We start from the raw sequence: 12,797 nt of genomic DNA on the forward strand, positions 1-12,797 counted from the left end.
CCAGGGAAGTGGTTGAGTCACCATCCCTGGAAGTATTTAAAAGACGGGTAGATGAGGCGCTTAGGGACATGGTTTAGTGGGCATGGTGGTGTTGGGTTGACGGTTGGACTCGATGATCTTGGAGGTCTCTTCCAACCTTAATGATTCTATGATTCTATGATTCTACTGGAAAAAAAATTAACTCTATCCCAGCCAAAACCAGGACACCTTTATAGTCAGTGGAAGGAAATGAGTGTTTTTAGCGTGATCCATTTGAATTTTTTAAGGCATCTACCATATGAGATGAATTGCATCCTGGAAGAGCCTGTTCTCTTCACTGTATATCAAGAGTCCAGGTGACTGCCTCATGTTAGACAGTTTGGACAAGTGATTTTTCATGCTGCGTGTCTTTCTTTTGAATTGAACAATATGGATCCAGCTTTAAAGACCAAGCCTAAAATTTCATGAGAAATAACACATTCACTTCTTGTGGAAATTCAAGAGGCAACTGTTATCTTTGATATTTTTAAACAAATTTGACTCATCTGAATCATCATTCAGTTTAATCTTCTTGGCACCAGTGGCAGAGTTGTCACTCATGTCTGTCAAAACAGAATTAGGCTTGTCATGATGATGCCATGGAGATTATTGCACTCCCTATAATATTTGTAGTCTTTTCATTTTACTAGCTTCAGGCTAAAGGTGCTCACCCAATTTAAGGGTCCCAGCCTAAAAAGAACTTGAAGCCACCTCTCATATCCCCTGAGGAGGGACCCTGAATGTAGGCTGTATGCATGAAAAGATGAAAAAATGAGTGGACTCAAGTGAGAAAGTTTTGCAAGGTATTAGTGAGTTGAACTGGCATACCAGGCAAACACATAGGCCTCAGAGGCTGTTCAGTGAGGGTGTGCAACCAAGGAGGAGGAAGGAGAAGTTCTTTCAGTGGCCGTGAGCTCTTAACCTGGCTCCTGCTGTTTTAAGATACAAAATCTGTTCACTTAGAAATGACGATGATAACAGTAACTCTTCAGCCTGGTGATCAGAGGCTTTTTACAAAAGCGTGAGCCAATTGCTGATCCATTGTGCATTGTTTTAAGTGAGACGGATCAGCTTCTGTTGAAAAAAAAACAATTGTTTGGGCTTCTCCTTTTCTTACAAAAAATTAAAAAAACAATTGCAGTAGTTTTAAGAATTGTATATCCACAAGTTCAATGGGTAGGTCAGACTAACTTGATGGAAGTCTGTTCCTAGAAAGCACTGAATCGGAAATATTTGTGGGAGACAGTCATGGTGTGGAAGAAATTGCATGTGAAGTCCTTTTGCAAGGCAATGATTAATAGGGGTGCTACATTTCCTAGGATGTACAAGCAGGGGATCATTGAATTTCTGTAGGAAAGTGGTGTTACTGCTGCAGATGTCATTAAAAGGTGTATTACCATAAACCAGTCCCTAGATCTGTGGTCTAAAATTCAGAAGGAATGCAGAGAGCTATAAAAATGGAAAAAGAGCCTTCTGAAGAGAAGTCCCCCTAGCATTAAGAGTTTTTTCCAGTCCATCCAAGATGTACAGAAAAGTGTATTTGAGAAAGAATAGCCACATTCAAAAAGGTGATTGTTTCTAAGAATTTATGAGATGTGGAAACATATAAAATCTTTCTGCAGTAAATACAGCCATAGGTCTCTGGTCAAATTTGACTAGCGACAGGACAAAAAAACCACCCCAAAAATGAAAGATGGGAATACAGTCCCTCCATAATGTCTCTGAGTCTCAGGGAATTATAAAGCGTGGTATTGGTGTAAGGTAGAAATGGCTGACCTGGTTTTGAATGCAATTTGATCCGTTCCCTTCTCAAGAGATTTTACATCATCCTGGTGGTGTTCTCGGTCCTGCCCTAGCAACAGTCTGTAATACTGAGTTTCTGTATTGATCAATCTTTTACAAGTACACTGTAGTACTATGTGCAATAATGAATATGAAAGAACATGTTATTCTGAGAGTCCCAGGAAAACTAATCTGCTGATGGTTTTTGACACTTTTTTGAGATGTCTTTCCTCGTAGCTTTGTGTACTTTGGACATGTGATGCCTGCTTAACTTCAGATTCAACACACACACACAAAGGTAACACCTAGACTGTTATAATTTTGGTGTGGTTTATATTTATATCATTTATGTTTATATCACGCCTCAGCTGGGCATATTAAAGCCCTTTAGAGACAGCTGTTTCATTATTGCATATTAAGTACCAGGTTCCGAAGTGATGCTGGTGTGGTGCTGATTACAAGAGACGTGCTGCCTAAATACATTTGCATGAGCAGCACGGCATGCTGTGCCTGCCGAGGGCGGGGGGGCACTGTTGGCGCCTCGCCTGCCAGCCCCTACGCCTGGCCCTGCTCTCCCCAGTGCTCCCCCTTGCCTCACCGTGCCGACTGGATGGTTCAGGGGAGATGGAAATGCCTCCAGTGCGGGCTGCATGCAACCAGGTAGTGATGGCGAGAGCTATTGAATTTGCAAAAATAAAACTGGAGCGACTGACTTATACTTCATAATAAGAGAAACTGATTAAAGAGAGCTCAGTTATAGCAGTGGCATTTCTTGGAGTTAATTACCCATGAAGATTCCCTGAATGTACATTCTCATGGTTTACATTAGGAAATCTTGATTTTTGGAAACAAGGTGTAATCGATCTTTTAGGTTACTGTGACAAATATATCTGTGATTTAACTCTATTGACAGAGTGATATTTAATCTGGAATCTGTTCAGCCCACGTCTTCATGATTAACATTCCTGAAAACTTTATTTTTTTTAAGCTAATCTCAGGGCTTGGATTTTGCTAGGAAGAGACGCCAAAACATGTTAGTAATACTGAATATGTATGTATTTGATAGCTGTCTTGTGGATGAGTCCCCAGACAAAGCCAGTTCAGCAGAATACCCTTGCATCTTCAAGAAGTTGTGTTGACAGTGAGGAAACTGCTTCGCAGTCATGGATAAAAAGGACTGAAGAAACTATGGAATGCTTTCCTTTACAAGGGATGAGTGCAGTTGCAATACTAGTGTTTAACAACCAAAGCGGAGCTTTAATATTTCACACAAGTATCACTCCAGATATTAACATTAGAAAGTTAAGAAATGAACAGTTTTTACTGGGACTTGACCATGTAGTTACAATAGCCATTCCTTACTCATACCAAGTCAAAATTAAAAGTCCTTTTTTTATGTTTTCTTTAGCATATCTTTATAAGCTAAAAAAAGTCATCCAATGAGTTTATGAAGCAGTCGTTGTCTCTTTCCTGTGGGAGAAAGTTGAGACAGTCTTTCAACTGCCTGTGGTTTGGGTTTCATTATGCTTCTAGTATAATTCTTAAAACGTTTGCTATTTCTGGCCACAGCAAAGTCATTGGCTATATAGTGCAGACAGAGAACACATGCTGTTCTCCTGAATCACCTTAGGCTCAGCTGGTAGAGCTTTATGTAAACCTAAATAGTTTCTTGTGGTTAATACAGGTGGATGTCATTCACTCTCATCAGGTTGAAAGAGGGGTTGGATGGCTCTCTGTTGTAGATGAAACAACTAAATAGAACAGCTGATTTTGCTAGGAAAATGTCAGCATCTTATTTTATCTTTGAAAGTTATTAATAAAGCAGAACATTAGGGACTGAGATAATCAGGGCAATAACTTGTGCACAGTATTGAGAGACACACACATGCAGCTGTATGTGAAGAAGTGTCTGATGGGCAATGCTCAATAATAGTTCTGAGGAGGTACTTACCATAGAAGTGTTCATATTTCTGGGGAAAAAAAAGAGGTAAAACAAAACAAATATGGTGACTATTAGTATATCTGGTTCTGTTTTTGTAGACATGATTTTTTTTTTATTTTGTAGGCTACCTGTTTTTATTTTGTTGAATCAGACCATGATAGAGCAAAAGGGCCATTTCTGCATCTGCCATCTGTCACATCTCCACAAAACATATTCCCACAGCTGCCACCATAGATGTTCCTCCACAAAAAAATAATCAAAATTCATGGGCTCTCTGCGTTCCCATTGGAGAATGTGGTTTATTTCATCCAAGGCATCAGATGTGCTCATGGAAGTTATGTGGGTGAAACCAAACAATCATTGCTCACCAGACTGAACTGACAAACATTACTTATTACAGGACTGAATAATCCAGTTTCCAGTGGGAGAGCATTGTTCCCAAAACATTTCTGACCACCATGGATACAAAAATACAGCTGTCTATGTAATTTAAATGTTACTCCAGAAGATGACAATTTCACAGAATAGAATCTTTTCCCCTCTAATATTTGCCTGAAAAACAGAGGGACATGTATACCAGCCAGGGGAACCAAAAAAGAGATCACTTACTGCTTCATTTGTGATATTCACTTTGAAATTAAAGTCTGGTAACTTAAAGACCTGGTGTAGAAGAGTTCTCTGCTACAGAGCTGAGGTCCTGACAGAATGAAGGAACAGAAGATAGTGGTTAAATACCTGGGAAAGCTCAGCATAGGTATCTCACTAGTGCCTGTGGTATTTCAATGTTGCATTTTGTTAGTGTTTTCCTTTACCTTTAAAGACAAGTAGAGCACAGGCTTCTCTAAATACCTGTGCACAAATTACAGCACGATTGGGCTTGGGTACTTACTAATAATGCTGTAATTACAGAAATACTAAAAGCCAGATAATTGGGATGGGAATTTATTTAGTTGGACTATAAATGAGATTCTCTTAACATATAGGAAATGCACAGGCTTCAGTAAAAATGTCCGTGAAACTTGTCTTTTTCTCTTCTGCACTCCAGTCTTCTCTAGCCTATAGGCAACTGATGTAGTGAACTTAAATTTGCGGCCAGCAGTAGCTCAGGTGGGAAGAGGTGGTGTGTGCTTGTCCAGAACTGCAGGAAAGTGAGATGGCAGATAGACAAACCCTCCTACCCACGCAGGGAATCAACCCACCTAGCAGCTGCATTGTTAAACCCATCAACCCTCTCCATACCTACATTTTTTTTTAATTTTGTTTTTTAAGTAGGACTTTGAGAACAATTTCTGCAAATGCTGGATGAGTTTCTTGAAAGCTAAGACAAAATGTTATGTACTGTACTCTGCTGCCTGGATAATGTGACATGTACATGCTCTTTCTAGTTTTGTCTCTGAGTAGCATATCATGGAGAGGTTAATTGGATGTGTAATTTTTAAGTAACAGAAAAAGTATATCAGAGAGGAAAAATGAAGCTGCAAAACCTTGAAGAATGCATTAGGGATAAATGTTAGAAATTATATACTGAGGAACATTTAGAGCATTAAGAATATCTATAAGGAAGGCCACTTTTTTTCCCCCTAAAATGCAGTCAGAAGGATATCTCCAGCTCATCTACTTGCTCTTTAATTCATCTTTTTTGGCTTGCACTAATGTGGCCGTTGTAAAATGTATGAGCCCTGTATGCCAAAGGAAACAACATAAAGTACAGCTATGAAAGAAAAAGCTACACACATTATTTAGAAATATATATTTTCATTTTCTTGCATAGCATATATAAAGTTAATTTTTTTCTTATTTGGTACTTAGTGGTTTAGCTCCTCCCAAATATATCATAACTTCCATGTCATATATCTGAGTTCCATCCAAGCAGGATATCTTTCTTCCCACTCTGTAAGTAGAAGTAGATTAACTGGCTATACTGTAATGTTGAGATTTTTCAAGAATCTCCCTGAGAGGGACGAGCAAAACTAAGGCAAAGTTAAGTTAGACAAGTGTATATTCATTTTGGTCTATTTAAGGATGTCCTTAATTAGGCTTGTGGTTTTTTTCTGTTAGACCACAGATGCGGCTTCATTCGAAGTACAGATTACTTATGTAAAGGTTATAGCTTCATGGCTTGTGCTGTCCAGACCACACTTAATAGGATGAGTGGTCTTCCTGCACGGTGGGCAGTTTTGTTTGCGTAATTATTTGGGTATCTGTTGTGAGCGGAGTGTCCAGAAAGATCCCCAAACTCCTGACAAGTATAAGGAATTAGAGTAAATGTACTGAAGAATGAAGCAGGTGCTTCAGTATCTTCAAATTTTTTTTTTTAAATTATTTTAGCAGTAGCATCCCCTTGAACATACTTACATTCTGGGTTATGCTGTTGGCCACTATCCAAGTGCAGAGCTCGGCTAGACAGTGAGAAAGCTAAAACATGGTGGCGATGAAAATGAACAGAGAGTTTTGGTCTCGCTAGTGATATTGGCTGAGGGCCAGTTTTAGGTCGTTATTAATTTAGATGGGTTTTCACAGGAATAGGTGAAGGAATGGTTGCTTAATGTCCATGTTTTTTCCTAGTTCTGTCAAATTCAGTATGTCTGTCTTTAAATAATGTTGGTGATAAGGTATGTGCACAGCCTGGGAACTGTTTGTTCATTCAGGAAGTTCATGCAAGTACATTTTTTTGATGTGTAGTTAAAAACAAACAGACAAACCCCCCAAAAAATCAAAAGTGACTTTAACAGGAATGAGTAGACACACTTCAAAATTGTTCAGAGGCTATTCCTCATTATATCCTAATAGAGTAAATGTGACATTTCCACCACAGGTAGACAGAGACACCTTAACATAGACATTTAGAGATGCTACTGGAGATGACCCATGGTATTTGAGACATCCGCTTGAGGGTGTCAGACATGATGAAGAATGTATGGGATACCCAGGCCCATCTGCAGTGGTAGCTGAAGGCCAGGCAGCCTGTGCTGGGCAAGGAATTGGCTGTTTATTTGATAGAAAAGTATCTAGGTTTTTCACGGTGAATTGTGCTGTGTGGAATATTTAATTGTGTTACCATTACCATATTTCTTGAGAATTTGTCATTGAGACCCTATTCCCTGGTCTCATAAGGCAGTAGGGTATTGCTTTATAAATACCTCATAAGGTTACTAGCTGTTGATGTTTAAAGTACAATGTTAATAGGTTAGAGTTGGTACTCCTTGTGAAATATGTCTAACACCTTGCAGTCTAATTTGGATTTTGATGTGGAGGAAGTCAATCCTGGAGCTGGGCTAGGGACTGTGTCCCCATTACTGGTGGCATCTCTATTCCCCGAAGGTTAGGAGTGAGCAGCATCACCAGATTAGTGTTGCTTATTGTATGGCTGAGTCAGGTGCTATCACTGTGACATGTTTTTCCTATTACTTTTGAAACATCTTGTGTCATTCAGCCTTATGTAAAGTCCTTAGTTGTCAATAATTTCTGTGACTAAGAGGCCTCGTCCTCGTGTCACATTGCCCCAACTATGACAGCTGCAGAGTCTACAGAGCTGTGTGCTCTAATGAAGCAAGAGAATTGGAGAAAAGTAAACAATTGTTACAGTAGGTAGGTATGTGAAGATTTTTTTTTCTGAGCAGCATAGGCAAGTGGCATTTCAATCACTTTGCATAAGACATTTTGTGGCTGTCAGCCCCCAGATGAAGAGGAGCTGTAATGCAGTTTGATAAAATGTCATACCCTAAGGACAGAAAGGACCTGAACATATGCAGAAATGTCCCTATGGATAAAGGAGGGATCAAATTATAAGAGCAAGTTACTTATGAACAGCGGCAGTTAAAAATTGCACATTTCTTTTCCTATAACCTTTTGCGCCTGAGTCCGTAAGTGCTATGGAATTAAGAGTTTCATTCTGAAGGGATAACATTTTCGAGTGCATTTCAGTTCACACAAAAGCTAGGGGCCGAAAGCAATAATTTGGGGCATGCATAGTTCACACAGCACTGAACTTCTAGTTTCTCATGCTCTGCAATTACCTCTGTTTTACTACTAATGCATTTCAATTCTGCTTAGCAATAGCGCTGCATTTTTCAATTTTTTTCTATGATTTTAATATAAAACTGAAATTGTAGCAAACAGCATCATAGCTCTGGTCTATGGGAAGATAGGATTGATTCCACCATGTTCATGTTTCACATCACCTTAATTGGACCATGAGCCCATCTCCAAAGGCATATTTAATGATGTTCTTCAGCTGGCTGCATAAACTTGCTTTCCAAAAGAAATCTAATTAGAATTTAGTAATCAGATTTCCTAACAACTACAATTTTAAAATTCTCCTGAATAACTTACATGCACAAGAGTTAAAATATAGCAGCTTGCCCTGTGCAAGACAGGTCCATCATCAGCATGCGGTGAGGTGGGCTGGCAAGGGAATTCTGAGCCTATCCTAGGGGTTACATAGAGTCGCTTTCATGAGAAGCATGGCCAGCTGTTTTTTCTTTGCTGGAAAAACATGAGAGAAGTGGGAACTGAAACTACTAGTAAAAGGAAGGTTAAAAAGCATATGGGGAGACAGTTCAAGATGGTTGTAGCTTCCAGTAGGTTGCCAAGACACAGTTTTAAAGCTACCAGTCTGATAACATCCCTTGAATGTGACCATATGCAATGCCAGAGATGTGTGTCTGAGCAATACTGGTCTAGCGAATGCCTACGCAGCTGGTGAGGTGTACAAATGTGTGGGGTAAAATAGGAACCCGTATACTGTCTCTTTGCTCCCCTGGACAGAAGCATGCTCCAGAATCTGAGCAGCCTGCCTTTAGTAAAGCTTCGGTGAAGGCCAAAGCTGCCCCAGGGTATGCACTGATACTGCTGATCATATTTTTATTACTTGTTTACTACAAATAAAAATATTGTAGCAGCTGAAATGTTTCAGCATTACAGATTTCATTATTTTCAGATCTGAAGTGCAGTGTGTCTGATCCTAATTGCACAATTTAAATACTAATAATCATTCAGCTGGGCAAGTCCTCTGTGTATTACAGATAGTAATCCTTGTTTTAGAAAATATACATAATGGGTCTACATTAGTCATCTGTGTAATTCACTGAAGCTGAGACAAATGTAATAAAATGACCCCTGGGTAAAGAGATCTTTTTGTTTTGTTTCTGGAGGGGGGAAGTTTTCCTGAAACCCTGTCACTCCTGGGTGAGCTGATTGTTTTTTACCTTCATTATATTCCTGTTTTCCACTGCACTGCAAAGCATGAATAAGCCTGTGGTCACTTATCTCTGACGGTTTACCCCTCGTATTTCTCTGTTAATTTTTTTTTTATTTCTATGCTCACCAAGTCCGAGCTTGCTTGCCAATGATTGAAATTCTGGACTGAGCAGTACCAATTAGACTAATTTATTTAAGTGGGTTAATTCTTCTGAAATGCTTTGCTTTGGAGTTGTATTTATCAGCAGTCTATCTTCTCTGTACTATACCTTCCAACTATTAAACTGCCTACGAAGCAGAGATTTAAAGAGAAACAGTCTATTTATTTCCTTTGCCGTTATAATGAGATAATGTCCTCAAAAGGTGCCTTCTTTAATTACCTATATAACTTACTTAATATTGCAACAGTGGTTTGGTTGACATGTAAGAGCAAAAATATAAATAGCATATAAGGGCCATAATTCACCTCAGACTATTATCTGGGTGAGCTGCTCAGTCTACCTCATGCCATGTCTGAGGAAGAATAAGGATAACTTGGGATTCTGTGCCAGCAGCTGCCTTCCTCCCCATTCCTCAGCCCTACCCTCAGAGCTTGGGCTCATGGGATGCTCCAGCTTTCCTAGTACTGAAGCACTGAAATGGTGGAAAGAAAGCTTAAGGGGAAAAAATTATGGTAGTTTTTAGTGAAAGTGGATCAGCCTTTTCCAAGGCTGTCAACATAAGGACATACAGAGTTAGAGCACAGAAACTGAGCGGGCAGCAGGGGATATACATACGTTCGTGAAATGGTGGTGATGGTACAAACCAGTACCTTGCAGCCAACCTGACTGGAGATCTGGGCATAGCAGGGGAAATACCCCCCTCCAGCTGTATGGTAATTGTACAGCAGCCACGTGCGGCGACTGGCAGACTGCCTTTCCTTTGGCTGTGATCGGTAACAGCTCTCGGAGTTCCACTCTGCAATTGTCTTCGTGCTGCTTTTTAGTATGTCACTTCAGCGGTGTCAGGGTGGTAAGCAGACATGTTGCTGACATGACTGAAACTGCTGCCGTATTGGTGCTATGTTTGAGCAAGCACAAAAAAGAGAGAATACAAGCAGCTGACATTTTCCTTCAAAAAAGCGTTTCTGTCTAAATTTAGAAAATTCTTTGCCGAGTCTCCCAGGGATCTTTCCAGAGAGAGTAAAAGTGCTCATAAATAACCCTCCACCCTAGTAACAATACACAACACAGCCTGGATTGCTGGGAGTTCAGCATCCCCTGACCAGCTGGGTACTGTGCAGCTGTCAGGGCTCTGCAGCTTCCCCATATTGCTGACTGCCTATAACTAAAGAAAACTTAGTGGAAAAGATTTTTATTGTGTTTTTAGAATAATTTCTTCTTGTTTAGCTGCTATCAATAGAAGAGTGAGCCTGCAGCATGAGAAATCTCTGCCAGCAGCAGCAGCTCTTCGCCGGCCCAAAGCCACATTGCTCTCTCACGAGGCTCTTGAGCCTAAACAGTGTCTAAAGTCCTCGGCCCCATAATGATTCTTTTTTTTCTCATTTTTGCCACAGGTAGGGGAATTCAGAGCCCATGCTGCGGAGTGGACAGCCAATGTCACCGCAGAGTTCAAAGAAACTCGAAGGCGCCTGAGCGTGGAGATCTATGACAAGTTCCAGCGGGCTACCTCTATCAAAAGGAAGCTCTCCGCAGAACTCGCCGTCAACCACAATCAAGACCTGACTCCCTGCAAGAGAACCCTGTCAGTCAACCATCTCACCAGTGAGAAGGACATCTTGCCAGCTCTAACAAAGACGGACAGCATTTACATGAATGGTTTGACACCGCACTGTGCAGCAGAAGAGATAGCTGTTATTGAAAACATTAAGTAGCTGTGACTTTGGATCCCAGTCCTTGAGAAGCTCTTGGCTTAGACTAGCCATATATCTTTTTTCTCCACCCTGTCGATGATCAATGCTAATAGCATTTTATATGTGTGCATGAGTTCCACAGAAACTACAGTCCAGATTTACCATCGCATCTCTTCAAAGACACAAAGATGAATGGCACTCCTGTTATCGAAAGATGCTGGAACAAGCAACGTCTTCTGCCTTTATCTGCCCAGACTGTTTTTCACTTCTCCTAATGTGCCATATGGCCTCAAGAATGAATCACACTTGTTTATGGTAACAATGTAGCTTTGAGGGATCAGTCCTTAAAATTTCAGGGTCTACCTTACTGAGCCTAGGAATGGACCATTTCTGGACTACAACACACTTGTAAATGGCAAGAAATTCTTATGCAGCCTTTTACCTAAGAAATTTTTGTCAGTGCCTTATCTTTTGAAGAACCAGAACCTCTACAGTTCCTGTATGGTTTTTTGTTTGTTTGTTTTTTTGCATGAGAAGTGTATTTCATTTGAGCTTTCATTCTTCTTGAAACGATGGTGTTTTAAAGGTGTCTGTCGTGAAGATACCAACCAGCATGAATGAATGCCAAAACTCCACAATCATCAAATTTAAAGGCACTGCAGTTTCAAAAGTTGCAAACATGTCCCCCAGAAGCATTTTGTTTTACTCAGGTCCAGCTGATACTTGTTCACACTGACTTGTAGAATTTGCAGACCCTCCTTGGGTCTTAATTTTTTCAAGCAGTGTTTAGCAGTTGTTTTTTTTCTCTGCGTCAGATGTACCAAAAAATCTGCAGCTTATCTGTCACTAAATTATTTGGTAGATGACAAGAGCAAGTAAAAATTACTATTTTGAGGAGAGGCAGGAGAGGTTTTAATTGCTGTATTCTAATAACCACATCCAGAAAACAATGCAGAAAAATACAGCGATTTCTAATAAGCATAAACCTTCCGCCAGATATTTGCTCTGTGAAAAGGATTCTTAACTTCCTCTTTAAGTCAAGTCACACCAGACGCCATATGATATTTTACCCAGGAATCCTGCTGGAGTGCTTTCCTGAATGTCACGCTGTACAGTGGCTGCCTGTGCCGGAGCTGTGACTAACGTGGGAATGCAATTGAAACTGGTATCACTGTGACTTTCTACATTTCAAATAGAGATGGCTCTGAATATAAGTGCAGGCATGAAGAAGAGCTGATAAATAGCACAATATGAATATGGATGATTGTTCAGACAGGATAGGCTGACGAGAAGCAGATCTAAACCAGACTATGGGTTTTCTTTATTGGTCTTAAGAAAACACATTAACTTTAATTTTCTATCTTCTGTTTTGCTTATAGGTGTACATGAGATTCAGAAGAAATGCAGGATGGAATGGATAATTTTGCATTTTTTTTCTTATGTTAGTCTATTGTAACCTGGCTGTACATAAAATGAGTAGAACAGGCCTTAAAGAATAATTTAGGCTCTGTGTAAATTAAAAAGAATGGGACTTTGCTGATTGGGCATGATTCAAGTGGCAAATCTTACAGCATCTCTGACCATTAGATAACATGCAAGATATGAATGTTAATGTTTTTTGGATGCTTAGCTTGTTTTCTAATAAATATAAGTTAATATGTAAATTCAGTCAATTCAGTGTAAATATCAGTCAATTAACATTTACAGAGAGTACGCTTTTAAAACTAAGGAAGTTCCATGACACAGCACCGAGCAATGCTCTTATAACAAAGACCCTTGTCTCCCCAGCACAGTGTTCTGAATGTCCACATGGCGAGGGTTCGTCTTGCCATGTATAAACTGTGAATTGTAATGAAAAATAAAGTTTTTAATTAAAATAAGCTTCTCTGAATCTCCTGCTTGCTACAACTGGAATGCTAAGAAATAATTTGTGAAACTGATTTTTGTGCTTTCATCGGTTACGGAGTATAGCAGTTTGCCACCTGCTCTAATTTAAGCTGGTTT

The 12,797-nt window shown here is 39.8% G+C and overlaps 1 protein-coding gene across 1 annotated transcript in view; it reads left to right on the forward strand.

Moving 5' to 3' along the window:
- Positions 1-10,814, forward strand: part of KCNK2 (potassium channel, subfamily K, member 2) — a 79,601-nt gene extending 68,787 nt beyond the window's left edge. The window contains exon 6 of the mRNA XM_009330196.1: positions 10,497-10,814. Coding sequence (XP_009328471.1) covers positions 10,497-10,814 — 318 coding nt within the window. The remainder of the gene's footprint in view (positions 1-10,496) is intronic.
- Positions 10,815-12,797: the final 1,983 nt, after the last annotated feature.

This window comes from Pygoscelis adeliae, unplaced genomic scaffold, assembly GCF_000699105.1.
Source record: "Pygoscelis adeliae isolate BGI_AS28 unplaced genomic scaffold, ASM69910v1 Scaffold308, whole genome shotgun sequence".
NCBI classification, from domain to species: Eukaryota; Metazoa; Chordata; class Aves; order Sphenisciformes; family Spheniscidae; genus Pygoscelis; species Pygoscelis adeliae.